At 41.3% G+C, this 16,949-nt stretch overlaps 1 protein-coding gene across 9 annotated transcripts in view; it reads left to right on the top strand.

Moving 5' to 3' along the window:
- Wdr59 (WD repeat domain 59) overlaps positions 1 to 15,478 on the top strand; it is a 148,078-nt gene extending 132,600 nt beyond the window's left edge. For all 9 annotated transcript variants that reach the window (XM_058575922.1, XM_058575925.1, XM_046434663.2 and 6 more), the window contains 8 exons: positions 1,321 to 1,454; positions 2,509 to 2,590; positions 6,634 to 6,746; positions 8,183 to 8,333; positions 8,434 to 8,506; positions 9,582 to 9,708; positions 9,854 to 9,996; positions 14,778 to 15,478. In XM_058575922.1, coding sequence (XP_058431905.1) covers positions 1,321 to 1,454; positions 2,509 to 2,590; positions 6,634 to 6,746; positions 8,183 to 8,333; positions 8,434 to 8,506; positions 9,582 to 9,708; positions 9,854 to 9,996; positions 14,778 to 15,013 — 1,059 coding nt within the window. In that variant the 3' untranslated portion in view covers positions 15,014 to 15,478. The remainder of the gene's footprint in view (positions 1 to 1,320; positions 1,455 to 2,508; positions 2,591 to 6,633; positions 6,747 to 8,182; positions 8,334 to 8,433; positions 8,507 to 9,581; positions 9,709 to 9,853; positions 9,997 to 14,777) is intronic.
- Positions 15,479 to 16,949: the final 1,471 nt, after the last annotated feature.

Here is a 16,949-nt window from a genome sequence, read left to right as displayed (position 1 = left end):
AATAAAATACAAAATAGGGCTGGGGATGTGGCTCAGTGGGTAAGCACCCCTTAGTTTAATCCCCAGTACTCCCCCACCCCCACCCCGGCCCCGGCCAAAAAATCACTTGCAAAGAATGAATTTGTGAGTAATCAAATAATGATCTAATTTAGATTCCTGAGTTTATATATTCATATTAATTATATATTTTTAGGTTGCATTTTTTGGTTTGCACCCATATCTTTACATTGTATCCTTATTGACCTCATGAGATTGACAGCAGAGTCCATCACTGGCCTCAAGTTATCAGAGAGCAAAGAGTAAATGCATGAGACTAAATCCACAGTAGATAATTCACTTGCCCAGGGTCATATTGAACCAGTACATGTGGTAATAAGACCAGTTAATTGTGGTTTTCTAAATCCAAATGTCAAGCCCTATTCTTTGTTCCTTTCCCCTTCTTTGTTAATAAGTATGTCTCTCCATTCCTTAGTTTTGAACCACTTTGGTGATCTCTTTTGAACTTCTGGAAATAAAATAGATTACTGCTCCTGTGGCTGGTTGTCATTTTGAAGATACCAGATGGAGCTGCACTCTAATAATTCTGGATTTCCAGGACATTTCCCATTTCACACACACAGGAATGGCTCTGGGGAATTGGGACCCTTGCTCATGATTTCTCATGTCCATTATATAATCCCCTGACTCATTTTTGGCTTCCTAAAATGATCAGTTTTAGAAATTATTTAAGTTGCTAGAAAAATTCCTGAGCTGCCAAATTTCTGTCTTCCTTCATAGATTAAGGTTTGCAGAATCTGCACTGATATGTCTAAATTAAAATTTCTTTTTAAAAAATTTTCTTAAATTAAAATTTCAACAAACCCTGTTGAACCTGTCTGAGAAGAAGAAACACACACACACACACACACACACACACACACACCCCTACACCTTTGATTAGTTTCAGGCAAGAACTTTGAACCTAGTACTTTAACAATCTTAAAATTTGTTCTTCTCCCACATTTTTGGGGCCTTTACTAACTTATTTACCTGCTGTTTTAATTAATTAATTAATTCTGGCTTCCTGGTATCTGGTTTTGAGCACCTGCAGAATGTAAATAGTCCTGCATTTGGTGCCTATTTTCCTGTTAGGATTTTGGATCACGAGGTCAGTCCCTTTGTCATCCTTTTATTTCCTACAGATGCTGATTCATGTAATTGTGGGCATGATATAATTTAAAGTTTCTGCAAATTACCAATGACCCAAATATGATATGCTCTGCAACTCTAGGTTTCCACTCTTCAAAGTCCTCATTAGTTCTATCTTGTCGTCTCCCCCAGAAATCAAGGAGGTGGAAAAGTAAGCGCGAGGGATCAGACTCTGGCAATCGACCCATCAAGGCTGCCGGGAAAGTCATCATCCAGGATGTTTCATGCCTCCTTCCTGTTCATAAATCACTGGGAGAACTGTACATGTAAGTTCAAGAGTTCAGGTGAGCTGCCCTTATTGCTTAGTCAGGATCCAAAAACCTTTTTTGTAAGTGTTGCAAGCTTTTCTTCAAAAGCAGTTTTAGTAGAAGTTCAGTGTGTTAGCTTTCTCTTGTTTTGTAACAAATTACTACAGACTTAGCAGCTTCAGACAGCATACCTTGCAATGTCCGTCTGTACATAGCTTCACTGGACCCTCGCCCAGGGTCTCACATGGCTGAAATCATTACACTGGCTAGGTGGTGTTCTCTTCCTAAGCCTTGGGTCCTATTCTAAGCTTATTCAGTTGTTAACAGAATTCAGATCCTTGCAGCTATAGAACGCTTATATGAATTTCATCTTCTTCAGACCAATAACAGTGGCTCATAGACCCTTCTAAGGGCCCAGATGATTAAGTAAGGCCTACCTAGGATAGTCTGCCTTTTGACAAACTCAAAGTCCAGTGCTTAATAATGTAATCACAGGAGCAACATCCCATCAATATTCACTGGTGCCATTCACTTTCATAGGGAGGATATGTATGGCAGTGGACAGGAATCTTAGAATTGGCTCTCATATCCAATATATAAAACAAATCAAAGGCACCGCCTTGGTTGAAGGGGAGTGGGAGGTGAGTGACCAGCATGTTTGCTAGCCTGTGGTTCTCCTGCTTCTTCCTGAACTTGAACACATAACAAGAAGTGTTTATTTTGTATTATTTTAACAGCCCAAGGCTCTTTGTTGGTTCACAGTGTTGCATATATTTAAATCCTTTAAATCTTGGAAACTTCACATAAAAACTGGTTGGCAAATTAGCATTTGACTTTGGCTTCCTGTCCTGACTCAAAACAGTGAGGAATTCACCTTCCCCGGAACCCATAGCCCTCTTAACATCAGCTCTCATTAATCCTAGTGTCAGATAGCAGGCAGCTTGAGGCCAACACAGTGAAAAACATTTTGAGTGAACAGCAAAGAGGCAGTTGCTAGGCTGTTAAACCAGAAGGAATTGACTTAGGAACTTAGACTGAAGGACACTTTTTTATTCTTTTTTAAAAATTTCAGATTGAATGTGAATGATATTCAGGAAACATGTCAGAAGAACGCTGCTTCAGCCATGCTTGTTGGAAGAAAGGATCTTGTCCAGGTACATGCCTCCCTGTTGGTGCAGCTTGGGATTTCCCTTTATGACCAAGTTGTTGTCACATGGGTTAGCAACATTTTTGCTTCCTGTTTTGCAATTTTTTTGTTTTGTTTTGTTGTCTTTGCTAATCTATAGCAAAATCCCCAGATCATTGACTAGGGGCTGGGGACAAGAAGGGATTGAGAGGTGACAGCTGAGGGCATGGGGTTTCCTTTTAGGGTAATGAAAATTTTCTCAAACTGCTTGTGGTGATGGTTGCACAACTTTGAATACACTGAAAACCACCGAATGGTAGGTTTTAACTGGGTAAATTGCATGTTATGTGGACCACATTATAATACAGCTGTTTAAAAAACAATATAGACACTGTGCTTGGTGGTGCACACCTGTAATCCTAGTAACTCAGGAGGCTGAGGCAAGAGGATTGCAAGTTTGAGTCCAGTCTCAGATCAGAAAACCCCAGATCATTGACTATAGTCATCATTCTTACCAATGAGTAGTTGAAAAAATCCTAAAGAATTTACTGATTTTTTTTTTTTTTTTTTTGATACTGGGATTGAATCCAGAGGTACTCTACCACTGAGCTACATCCCCAGCCCTTTTTATTTTTTGAGAGAGGATCTTGCCAAGTTGCCTGTTGAGTTGCCCATTTTGGTCTTGAATTTAGGATCCTCCTGCCTTGGCCAGTCTGATTTTCTTTCTTTAAACTACATCTCTTTTCTCTTCCAGTACCACAGTAATCATTGCATACTTAGTTTGAGTATGTAATTTTTGCCATTTGCACTTTCAATTCTTATTTCTTTTCCCTCTTTGTTTTTCTTTTTCTCTTTTGGTTTTGGCGATTGAACCCTTGCATACTGAACTGCATCTCCAGCCCTTTTTAATATTATTTTGGGAGAGGGTCTTGCTCAGTTGCACAAGCTAGCCTCAAACTTGTGATCCTCCTGCCTTAGTTTCCCAAGTAGCTGAGTGGTAGAGCACTGGCCTAGCATGCATGAGGGCTTGGAGTCAAACCCCAGCACTAGGGGGAAAAAGCTTCATTCATAAAAGTTTACCAAAGCATTCCTTTAGGTATAGATTTTGAGTTTTAAAAAATGATTTAATCTTAAAAAAAATTTAAATTTCCTTCATCTTTGCAGGAACACATCAGTATACTAAAGCAAGCTGCTCCATACACACACACACACACACACAAGCATATATGTGTGTGTGTGTGTGTGTATATATATATATATTTGTTGTTATTGTTGTTTGTTTTTGCCTGGGGGTAGGTGGATGTTGGAGATTGAACCCAGGGGCTCTTTAACACTGAACTACATCCCCAGTACTTTTTACTTTTTATTTTAACACAGGGTCTCACTAAGTTGCTGAGACTGGTCTCAAACTTGCAATCCTCTTGCCTCAGCCTCCTGAGTCACTGGGATACAGGCGTGCACCACCAAGCACAGTGTCTATATTGTTTTTTAAACAGCTGTATTATAATGTGGTCCACATAACATGCAATTTACCCAGTTAAAACCTACCATTCGGTGGTTTTCAGTGTATTCAAAGTTGTGCAACCATCACCGCAAGCAGTTTTAGAAAATTTTCATTATCCCAAAAGGAAACCCCATGCCCTGAGCTGTCACCTCTCAATCCTGTCTTGTCCCCAGCCCTAGTCAAACACTAATCTACTTTCTGTCTCTCTTGCATCCTTATTCTTTAGTCTGAGGATTAGATTGAACAATGGAAATTATTAGAGACTGTCCTATTAGCTTGGTATTTTTCTTGTAATCCTCCTAACAAATCAACACCAGACTTTTCCTTGGCTTTTATCTGATTTAAAAAAAAAATCCCTAAGATTTCCATTTATTTTCTAATAAATACTGTCAAGTTTTTGCCTGAAACCCTTATAAGAGAAATGTAGTCATGAATTCTTTTTTTGTTTGTTTGTTTGTTTTGTACTGGGGATTGAACCCAGGGGTGCTCTTCTACTACTGAGCCATATCCCCAGACCTTTTTATTTTTATTTTGAGACAGGGTCTCAAAGTTACCAAGGTTGGCCTCGAACTTGGAATCCTCCTACCTCAGCCTCCTGAGCTGCTGGGATTACAGGTGTGCACCATCACACCCTATTTCTCTAAGGCCCCAGACACCTAGATTTTGTACACAGCAAGAAGTCAGCATGAGAAATTTTTTTATAGAAGAATTTTTTTTATTTATAGAAGTCTATTTATTTTTAGAAGAAGCAGTGTGGGATTTATCACGGGAGGCCTGGTTCACCTCCTTCTAGCAGAGGAACTCTAGGCAAGTTACCTCACACTAAGGCCTTTCAGATGTTTGTAAAATGAGAAGCCTGAGAATAATTTCCTTAAGTGGTTGGTGAGAAGATTAGAGTGGTGAATGCAGTATTAAGGCAGACCAAGTTCATGTTCTGAAAAAAACATCCTCTAAGGAAAAATTACTTCTTAAAGAGGTGTGGGTTTTTTTTTTTGTTGTTGTTTTTAAGTGTTTAATAATTTATAGGCAGAATTGACCTGATAGAGCAGGCAGTCCAAATGTTTGGGGAGGACCGTGTCTTCAGGCAAACCTGGGGCTGCAGCATTCGGGCCAGGCACCGAATTTCTCCAAACCTCAAGTTCCCCAACTGTAAAATGGAGCAGTGCTCCAGAAGCCACTGTGAGACCTAAATGATGTAATAACTGTAAAGTCTCATAACTGTATGGGCAGATAGAAAAGGTCCACTGTGTGGTACAGTCACTGCTGCTATTCTTATAATTATCATTGTCATCATTTGTGACTTGGTATGATTCAAAGGGACAGAGGAATGACATCAGTGAGAAAGCCTGAAGAATTTTCATTGTTCCTTATGCCCATGTTAAAAATGATGTGTTTACTGTTTTAACAAAAACTGCAGAAATGAATGCAAGTGTCACTCTTTCTGTTGAAGAAATGATAATTTAAAGTGAGGAAGTAAAGTGGCTAAACTGTCAGCCAGGGTAGAAAAGCTTTCCCACCCTAACAAGTCAGCCATTCAAGAGGGTCCTTAATTTCAGACATGAATGTAAACTTCAAGTTTTCTCTCTTCCACAACACTTGTATGTCATTTTCAAGTGTGTTGGTGCCACATAATTTTGATTTTGTACGTCTGATGTTTCTGTTTTTCAGCATTTTTATTTGCCTATTCTTTCTTCTTAGATTATAAACTCCTTGATTCAAAGTTAATATCTTCTCCTTTTTTAGCTTCTTTCAGTCTAGAATAATGCTTTCCAATTAGTGGGCTGCAGTCATGTATCACTACTGAAAAAAATTCTCTAAAAGTAGTATTTGATACAAGTATCAGGGGATGGGGGCTTGTTTGTAACATAGTGTGTTTAGCACATTTCTTGGATTTAATAAACACTGAGTGGACACTAGTTTCTGCTGATGATTCCGAGCCCCATGAGATATCAGGATTGGAGGTCTTCCTCAGATTTAGTGTCAACAAAAAGAAAGCCAGGTCTATTTAGCCTCAACCTGTTCTTCTTTAGCTTCAGAGGGTATACTAAAACTTTCATAATGAAAGCAAAAAAAGTTACATTATTTGGGTAAAAGACTGATCTTCAACATGATTCAGAATACTCTCAAAAAGCAGAAATTCATGAGTTAGTGTTAAATAGATAACACCTTAAAATTATTACAGTCATTTCTCTGAAATTCATTTAATGAACTCTTCCCCACCGCTGCCGCCCCAGGGTTGGGATCAAACCCAGTGCCAGGGATCAAACCCAGGGCCTTGCACGTTCTAGGCAAGCACTCTCCCACTGAGCTACATTCCCAGCCCTTTAATGATGTTTTAAGGCTAGTGTTTCTCAAACTTTATAGTGCATACAGGTCCTCTGAGGATCTTATAAAATGCAGATTCTGATTTGGTCAGTATGAGCGGGACCTGCTGCATTTGAGCAAGCTCCCAGCTTTCGATGCGCTCCATAGCAGGGTTTTAGGTTGTAGATGGAGGGGAGGTGGGGTTCCTTCATGGTTCTGTTCCTGTCCTCATCAGTCTGAGTGTCTCTCTTTCATCTCTCCAGGTGTGGTCGCTGGCTACAGTAGCTACAGATCTTTGCCTTGGTCCGAAGTCTGACCCAGATTTGGAAACACCCTGGGCTCGGCATCCATTTGGGCGACAGCTACTGGAGTCCCTGTAGGTTTTGAGAGCTAAAAGTGAGAAAAATGAATGATGTCGATTTTTGGTCTGTAAACACATTAAATGTTATTGCCTCAGGGAAAGTTGCAGGGCTGGGGATATAGCTCAGTTGGTAGAGTGCTTGTCTCTCAAGCCCAAGGCCCTGGGTTCAACCAAAAAACAAAACAAACAAACAAAAAAAGAAAGTTTCAGAGGCCTAAGAAATGAGAGGAAGAAGTAGGATCTTTCCTTTTAGTGCTGAAATTACCTCTGTACAGAATTAATTTCTTACAGCAAAAGGTACTATATAGTATTTGTCACTTATAACAAGGATTAGAGACACCTGAAGACACGTGCTTTAGTCTATGAATCACATCTGTGTGAACCCAGATCTGGAGATGAATTTCTTCTTAGATGCTATGGGGTCTGGCCCCAGGGAAGAGATAAGAGAGTGGTGTGTCTGTATTTATTTTCCCAACACTGGGTGCTTTCACACTGTTGGGCAACACATAGAAACATTGAATTTGTGTTTAATTTATTACACTGATATATGGCAAGCTAGCATTATAAGATATAAAATAATTTACCACGGAGTAAAATGACTTGAATGTCCATAATGTTGAGGCCCAGGCCCAGGCAAGGAAACTCCACTTCTGCAGTTTGAGGTTTGCTTTATTTACCTGTTGAGGCCAGACCTGGGACACCTACTCGTGTGCTCCCACTGCCTTATCATCCATACAGGGATGGTAACATTTGTTCTACTTACTTGAGGTAAGCCTTCTGAAAGATACTAAAAAACAATTAAAAATGTTCAAAACTGAGTGCTAGGAAGGTGTATTATTTCATCCCAGGGGCAAAGTCCCTCTGATCACTAGCTCACATTCTAGGGTAGGGTAGTCCCAAAAGACAAAGGGAACAGGAATACCTAAAAGGTAAAAATATTTATTCCTTGTCATTCTTATTTAATAGCTCCTGGCCACAATTCCATCTCCAGAGTCAGTGGCCTTTCTACCATACTATGGCAGTAGGGTGTTTCTGGGCACTTCTGTAGCTTCACACTATATGAATGAGGAATATGGGAAGTGCCCCCCAAAGCAGTGTGATTCCTCCTCAGAGTTGGGAAGCCTGAGGAGGCACAGACTCCTCCTCACTCAGGTGTGAGGTGAGCCCACTTGGTTCTTGGGGAGAAGCTGCACTGTGTTGGGGCTCTAGCCTCACTGCCAGTCAGGAACTCTCAGGGTGGGGATCTAGGCCCTTCGTAAGACTTTGATACCTTTTATTCCAACTCAAGTGTAGCCAGATTCAAAGCAGGTCAGAGCCTGCAGAAGGCCCCAGTTCCTGACAGGGTTTGAGGCAACGAGGAGAACCTTCCACCTACCCATGGCAGAGACTGTGAGATGTCCTTCCTCATCCCCTGCTTGACTTGTTTTCCTTCCTGGCACCTACTTTTCCAGGCTGGCTCATTATTGCCGACTCCGGGACGTGCAGACCTTGGCAATGCTCTGCAGTGTGTTCGAAGCCCAATCTCGGCCTCAGGGCATCCCGAACCCCTTTGGGCCTTTTCCTAACCGGTCTTCTAATCTCATGGTGTCCCACAGTCGATATGTAAGTTGTGGTTCTCTGGCTCGTGTCTGATTTTTCCTTGATGTGAACTGTGGTGTGGACCAGTGTTCTGATGCCAGTGTGTTCCTCCTCCCATCTGTAGCCCAGCTTCACCTCCTCGGGTTCCTGCTCCAGTATGTCGGACCCAGGGCTCAGCACCGGAGGCTGGAACATAGGTTGGTGTGGAAGGACCCAGGCCGTGCTGGGTTCTCAGTACTCTAGAAGCTGTCGTCCACGTGAATCTTCAGTTAGTGCATGTTGCTCCCCATGTTTTTGGTTCTCAGTTCTCTCACTTTGGTGTGGGAGGGATGCTGTTCCAGCAAGGCCTGGCCTTGTATCTTGAAAGGTCTTGTGTTCCATCTCACAGCCTTGATAAACTGGCTTTGGTACTTCTGCTCTTCCCCACAAACCCAGCTTTTCTCCTTTCTCCTTCACATGGCCCTTTCCAGGATCATCTGCCACTTCCTATCACCCACCTCTTCCCAAGACTGCTTTCAGTGTAGAGAAATAAAGCTGGGCCTGACTCCAGCTGGTCGGGGGGGTCTGTTTCATGAGTGGGTGTCTCTGTGTTTTCCAGGATTTTTAAAATTTCTTTTTAAAGATAATCTTAATTTTCTTGATTATAAAAGTAGTGCAGGATCCAGGCAGGATGGCATGATCCTGTAGTCCCAGCTACTCGGGAGGCTTAAGGCTAGAGGATTGCTCGATCTCAGGAATTCTAGGTCAGCCTGGGCAAGGTAGCAAGACCCAATCTTTAAAAAAATAAAATAAAGCCAAAACAAATAAATAAAAGTATGCCCAGGGAAGAAACACAGACAAAAAATATTAGAGAAAAAAATTGTAATTATTGATTTCCCTTACCTAGGAAATAACATCCATTAACATTGCAGAACATTTTCTTCCAGTATGTGTACGTGTGTGGGTGGTTATTCTACATATGCTAGATTGCGTTCGGCTTTTAATTTTATCAAGAGTATTTTCTCATATGTCATTTAACAAATCTTTATAAATAATCACTGCATTACATTCTGTGTCAGTATACTATAATTTCCCTAATTATTGAGTGCACTTAATGATCAGGTCCCCTTAGTAGTAAAAACCTGGACAAAGAGTTAGAAATATTTCTCAAAGTCTTCAGCTTAGCTTATTTTTCTACCAGGGACTCAGTTGAGGACACTGTGGCTTGAGAGTTTTCAGGTGTCTGCAGGTCTTCACTGATTGCGTCTTCCCTTCTTCTTTCCTTTTCTTCAGCGGGAAGAGACGCAGAGCATTTATCTTCGCCTTGGGGAGAGTCCTCACCAGAAGAAATCCGCTTCGGGAGTCTGACCTACAGTGATCCTCGAGAGCGGGAACGGGACCAACATGATAAAAATAAAAGGTAACAGCCTTCCCAGGGAGGAACGCAGATCCAGAACTCAGCTCTCCCAGATCAGGACTCTTGCTTGAAGAAAGATATATTAAATGCCATTTGGTATCAAGCTTATGTTTTCTGGAACTGACAGGGAATCTTGAATTTTATCCAGGCTTTTGGACCCTGCTAACACCCAGCAGTTTGACGACTTTAAGAAATGCTATGGAGAAATCCTCTACCGTTGGGGGCTAAGAGAGAAGCGAGCAGAAGTACTCAAGTTTGTGTCCTGTCCCCCTGATCCCCACAAAGGGATTGGTGAGTGTGAATTTCTTTTCTTTCCTATCACCTTTCGAAGATCCTATCATTTAATTTGTCCACAACCTCAGACTTGGGGTGAAGTCTTCCCTTCTCATTTATAGGCCGAATTTCAGAAGCATGTTGAGTCTTAACTAAGCTCCTGAAAACCCTTGCATTTGATAACAAGATTCATTTTCAATTGTAAAGAGGTAGTCTCAGATCCAGTACTCAGAATGGATTGGAAGTGGGGTGCTCGCTCACTTGTTTAACTAACGCATGTGGAGCCCCTTCAAGCCCCCGGAAGGCCCAGCACTTGGTGCTCACGCAGTCTTTTTCTCCCTTATGGAACTCACAGCTGGTAGGAGAAAAATTAAATAATCACAAATTGTGACAAATAGTAATGAGCAAACAAAAATGATGTTGGGGCAGGGAGAGCCGGAAGGTGAATCCTAAGAGATGAGTCGAGGCGAGTAGGAAGGGCTTCTCCAAGGAGCCAAGGCCTGAAGGCTGACCAAGGGGCTGTCTGGGAAGGTCAGTGGGAAGAGCGGCGTCCCATACAGAGGAGCAGCCCATAAGGACATGACTTGTCATTTTTGAACAAGTGAAGGGAGGCTGGTGTGGCCAGAACCCATAAGTGAGAAGAGTGATACAAAATTAGGGTGCAGGGGTATGGTTGGATAGGCGGAATAACTTTTCATATTCTGTAGCTCAGTAAGGTAACTGTTGAATATTTCAAAATAGCTAAGAGAGGATCCTATAGGTTTCTGACACAGAAATGATGTGAGTCTGAAGCGATGGAGATGGCTCTCCCCTGAAGGGATCATAGCCCACTGTGTACATATATTGAAATGCCACATTACAGAGTTTCTTTGTGTCAATTAAAAACATATTGATAAAAAAATTAAATAACATAGAAAGAATTTTAAAAATTAAGATTGTGGGATTATTAGGGCCATAGCCAGCATGGACTTGTATGATGTGGTAAAGGATTTAGGTTGTATTCTGAGTCCAGTGGTGAGCTTCAGAGGGCATTAAGAAGGAAGTGACATGCTCTGGTTTACGTTTTAAGAGGATCACCTTGACTGTTAGAGGAGGACTAGAGGAGGGCCGAGTAGGAATAGGAAGACCATTTGGGCGTTGTTGTGATCCAAGAGCTCTGTGGCCTAGTCTGAGTGTGGTGTCACAACAGAGAGAAAGAGGGATTAAAAATATATTTTAGGGGGCTGGGGATGTGGCTCAAGCGGTAGCGCGCTCGCCTGGCATGCGTGCGGCCCGGGTTCGATTCTTAGTACCACATACAAACAAAGATGTTGTGTCCACCGAAAACTAAAAAATAAATATTAAAAGTTCTCTCTCTCTCTCTCTCTCTCTCTCTCTCTCTAAAAAAAAAAAAAAATATATATATATATATATATATATATATATATATATATATATATATTTTAGGGCTGGGGATATAGCTCAGTTGGTAGAGTGCTTGCTTTGCATGCACTCAGCACCACCCACACACAAAAATACATATATATATTTCAGAGTTAGGCTCAACATGACTGGCTAATAATTTGGTTATGGGATTAAGGAAGAGAGACAAAGTTTGGGTGATTCCTGGATTTCCAGCTTGAGCAACTAAGTAGGTGACAGTGTTGTTTTCCTCAGGTGAAAAATACAGGAAAAAAAATTGTGAACTTAGTTTGAGATAGTTAGAGATGTGTGTGAAATTTGGGATGGGAGGAGTCTGGTGGGAGGTTAGATGTGAGTCTGGTGCTCAGGAGATTTGGGGGCTAGAGCTAGGAATTTGGGGATCTCCAGCATGTGGACAGTATTTGAGCTGTGAAAATGGGCGTGTTTACCTAGGAGCTGGGTGGGCATGGGAAGGGAGGGTGTGGGGAGCAGAGATAAGAGCCTGCCCACCCTGGGAGCTGGGCCCTGGAGGAAGAACCAGAGGTGGAGACAGAGTGAGACATCAGTGAGTTTTGAGGAAAAGATGGGCAATGATGTGAAAGAACCTAAGCAAAGAGGTTTTTTCTAAGAGGAAGAAATGGAAGACTCCTGAAGAGAGTGACTGGACACAACATTGATTTCCTCTCTCTCCAGACCCTACCATTACTGTCTGTATACAGTTTTTCTGAAAAGGTATACCTTTGCAAGGAGAAGTAATGTTAGCAATAAAATTTGGGATCTGGGAATCAGGTGAGTTAGTAGTAGCTCCATGTCAGGTACCTAGCATAATGGCCAAAGAAAGATGGGGGATACAGAAGATGCCCTGGAAACTTCTAGAAAGAAAAACAACGAGGTCACATACAAAGGGTAAGGAATATAAATGGCATCATACCTCATCACATCTCTGGATACAAGATAAAAATGCAGGAATGCCTCCAGAATTCTCAAGGGAATGATTTCTAATCAGTTGTCAATCATGTATAAAAGTCAGCCTGAGCCTGTCTAGGGAGGACTAGATTCATTCCCATAAATAAGGAAGCTGGAGTGCTGATGGAGGGTGCTTACCATACAGACAGGGGCATAAACCAGTCAGGAGTCCTGGCTCCAGCAAGAGAAAATTGAAGAAATTATCTAGTATAGCTCAGTGTTCAGTGTATTTATAGAAGATCAGTTATTTGAAGGAGAGTTCAGAGATGAATTATTAATAAGTACATAGCAAACTAAACAAATGAAAAAGTGAGACAGTCACCAACTCTGGGAAAAACAAAATGTTCAAGAAAGGGAAAGTGTCATAGTACATGACTTGAATGATGTTTGCATGGGTAAATGATGCACAAGCAGAACGTGATCCAGCCAGGGGAGAACTGCGCGGGGAAGTGCGAGCAAGTGGTGTGCCTGTCGTTGGGAGACTGGGGGAGTGTTTCCACTGTGGACAGCCAGTGGGCAGTGCCTACATGTGACACTTAAGAAATAGCCTTATAAACATGTTGTTTAGAGATAAGGAGGGAAAAAGAAATGAAGCAGTCAGATGAGTTCAAAAGGGGTGCGGGTAACAGGAAATGCTGGGTTTTGGACCAAGATGCATAGAACTATTTGACTCTTTAAATTGTGCCAATAGTTTTAATAAAAAAAAAAAAACAGGCAATACATAGATTTAAACAGTAAATAATAAGAATTATTTTAGTATGATTTATTTCAGTATACGTACTTGAAGAAATATAGGCATGAAATGCTATTTGAGCAATACATTTTTTCATAGTGTCTAATAGCAGGAAAGTATACTAGAAAGAGATTAATGATAGCTCAGAGCAATTTGTCTTTTAAAATTAGTTTTTAGGAAAACATGAATCACAGAGATATGGAACTGATGTGTCAGTGCATCAATCAGCTAAACCCTTATTGACTAATACAATTCTGTGGGATGTACGAAGGAATAGATGTTTGGTGAGTGGGGGCAAGAAGTCTATAATCCAATCAGAGTCTGAAACATAAACCCAGGAACCACCTAAGCAAGGTTCATAATATATCCTAGTACCAATACAAACAGTGTCACAAGATTTTTTAAAGGAGGTGGAAGAATTGTAGAAGATCGCAGACAAAACCAATCGAGAAGTGCTTTGATCTGCAAAATTTTACAACTTTAGGGGAATTGGCTGCCCAGGTATAGGACGCAGAAGGTTTTGAAAGAAAAACCAGCAGGCCCCCAAAGCACAGGCATTGTCTTTATAGGGATACCAGCAGGCTCCTCTCAGCTTCTCTCATCTGCAAGATCCCAGATCTATGGGCATCAGCATAGCAAATTCGAGGGATGATAAAGTCGTTTCCATTTAGGAGGTTAGATATTTATGACAGGTCTCTAGGCCTCCTGTACTGGGGAGGCTAATGCTAGCCAGGGTATTTCTTTATGATTTTTGTTTTTTTGCTTTTTTCCCATGTGATATGCAGTGCTTGGTCGTAACAGTGGCAGAGCAAAGCAAGTGCTTTGTCCTCACGGCCTCTCCTTGGGATGATTCCTTCCTGCTTCAATTTATTAATTCAACGGCTTGTTTATTTGGCTGGTTCTACTTACATTTGTGTGTAGGCGATTTGGTTAATATACAAAACTCTCCTTGTTGTGAGGTTAACACACTAGAGCCTTCTTCCACTTAGGTCTTGGAATTAGCTTCTGCCTGGAGGTTTCATAAAGCCCTGGGATCATAATATAATTGTTCTGTGCACCACAAGTATTTTTATTGTCCTTAATAGTTTGTCTCTCAGGAATCAAGAACGATCCCTTTCACCTCTCCCAGGTTTCAGCTGCAGAACTTACACTACAGTAGTAATAGCCTCAACCTGTGGTGTCCACGTGTGTCAGTGGCCTGTCAGGACACGACATCTCTACTTACATCAGGCCAAAAAGTAGTTTTCTGGGAAGATTTGTAGACTTTATGTCCATATATGAAGCATGTTTCTCCTCTAAATAATGACTTATTCATAGCCAATTAAATAAGATTTGAATTTAAATGTGACATTTGAAGTATGACCTGGTCTATAAATGTGATTTATCCATGTATAGTCTGATAAGAAAGTCAAGTTATTATTGAATTTATGTATTTTTTCATGAAAAGGAAGTTTGTGTGACAGCCATTGTTTTGAAGTTTTATTTACTCCTTAATAAGTAATTCTGTCATAAAAACTGTGCCCATTGTCAGAGGTTAGGAAAGGATGTGTAGCCCTGGGAGATTTGCAGAGGTGGTGGTGTGAAGAGGAAGGGTCTCCATTCAGAGGCTTCTGTTTTCTTAGGGAGGTGACAGAGCTGTTTCTTTTTTCAAAACCAAACTCACTGTGCCTCTTGTTTTGTCACCTTCGCCCATTTCCAGAGTTTGGCGTGTACTGCAGCCACTGCCGGAGCGAGGTCCGGGGCACACAGTGTGCCATCTGTAAAGGCTTCACGTTCCAGTGTGCCATCTGCCACGTGGCCGTGCGGGGATCATCCAATTTCTGCCTGACCTGCGGTCACGGTGGCCACACTAGCCACATGATGGAGTGGTTTCGGACTCAGGAGGTGTGTCCCACCGGGTGTGGGTGTCACTGCCTGCTTGAAAGCACTTTCTGAACCTACAGATGGTGGGTGTTGTAATCCCAGAGGACCCCGTCAATGCTGGTAAAACGCTGTCTGCCAGGAGGGAAGCTCCAGAACCCAGGAGGTGGTAGTGTGTTGCCCTCACAGACGGCCGCAGTAGCAGCTGCTCATGAGCCTTTCCTACTCTTTGGCTGCCCTGGCCTGGACATCACTGGAGAGGGGGAGGGCAGGTGCACAGAGCTGAGCTACTACGATGGAAGTTCCCATGGGGAAGAGCACCGGCCCCAGGGTCTTAGCCCTGAACCACAAGTGGGGCTCTCCTGACCAAGTCAGCTGTGACAGTCTCTGAGTCAAAGGATGGTGGACATTAATTTAATTGACAAGTGGGCCTATGAGAACTGTAACTTTAGAAATTGATACATTTAAATGAACAGATGGATAGTGGCCTTCTGTATAATACTGAAATTATAAATATATGCTGTACTTAAGGATTGTTAAGATGTATTTGTTTTCATTTCTCCTTCAACTGCTTTCCCTTGACGAATACAATCCTAGTAATTTTTTGAAGGGGAAAAAAAAGAAAGTTATACATCACTGAGTCATTTGTACCCTACTTTAAAAATTTTTATATTTGTGCTAACAACTATACAGCAGAATGGGTTCCATTGTGGCAGGTTTGTACCTGCTCACCACAGGTTCCCTCAGTTCCAATCCCCAGCACTTCCCTTGCCTCCCCTCCTCCCTCCCCATTGGTCCCCTTCCTCTCTCTTGCTAATCTTTCTTCCATTTTCATGAGATCCTTTTTTCCTTTTTTCTTTCCTGCTTCCACATGTGAAAGAATACATAGAACACTTGACTTTCTGCATCTGGCTTCTTCAACACAATATCCTCCAGTTCCTTTCTCCTGCAAATGACATAATTTCATTCTTCTTTATGGCTGGATTAAACTCTATTGTGTATGTGTATAGATACTTATCCATTCATCTGTTGATGGACACCTAGGCTGGTTCCATGACTTAGCTGTTGTATTTGTGCTGCTATAAACATGGTTTTAACCTTTTTCTAACTAGAGTTATCTGCTTTGAATGTGACTAAAGTCAGTTCTCCAGTTTTTATTTTTATTTTTTGTTTTGGGGATTGAACCCAGAGGTGCTTTGCCACTGTACCACACCCCCATCCCTTTTCATTTTTCATTTTGAGACAGAGTCTCACTAATTTGTTAGGAGTCTCACTAAGTTGCTAAGGCTGGCCTTGAACTTGTGATCCTTCTGCCTCAGCCTCCCAAGTTGCTGGGATTGATTAATAGGCACATGTCACCATGCTTGACAATCCTCCAGTTTTTAAAGTAAATGCTGATTTACTTTGTTCATCTGATAGGAGAAAATGGAATTTGAAATTTAATTGAGACTATTAAAATTATTTTGTTTAGCCAAAGGAAGATGAAATTGTATCCCCAGCATTGATACTGAAGCTTCCTCTGCCTCTGTACATGCTGGAAGGCACCTAGTGAATGCCTCATTCTTATTTGAACTCTCTTCAAACTTTGCCTCAATTTGTCTGTGTTCCAAGTGGTTACAACTCATATATCCATTATTTCTTCTGAATGATTTTCAGCTCTTTGCATTTTATATGTGCCAGGGTAGAAAAAAAAATTTTTGTTCTTTTGTTTTTCTGTTGAAGTTCCTATTTCTTGGAATTTTGTGGTTCCAAGTTGATTAACTTAAGGAACATAAATAACTACATGTCCCATAACAAGAGAATGCTGCACATTGCTGTGTTTCAAAGTACAAGTCAGGCCTCTGTAATGGATTACGAAATCAGTTTAGTGGATAAAAACCAGCATTTAAACAAATTGAAATAGTTTAAATATTAAATAATAGAAGATGAATGATCAGAATATATGAGCATAGTTATGGTAAATATTGATTTGTGTAACTTGTTTATGAGTACACACACATTTTTGCACACA

Source organism: Marmota monax, unplaced genomic scaffold, assembly GCF_021218885.2.
Source record: "Marmota monax isolate L192 unplaced genomic scaffold, Marmota_monax_Labrador192_F-V1.1 WCK01_AAM20220418_F8-fsc00024, whole genome shotgun sequence".
In the NCBI taxonomy this organism is placed as follows: Eukaryota; Metazoa; Chordata; class Mammalia; order Rodentia; family Sciuridae; genus Marmota; species Marmota monax.
The sequence above is the reverse complement of the archived record's forward strand: the minus strand, read 5'-3'. Positions and strand labels throughout refer to the sequence as shown.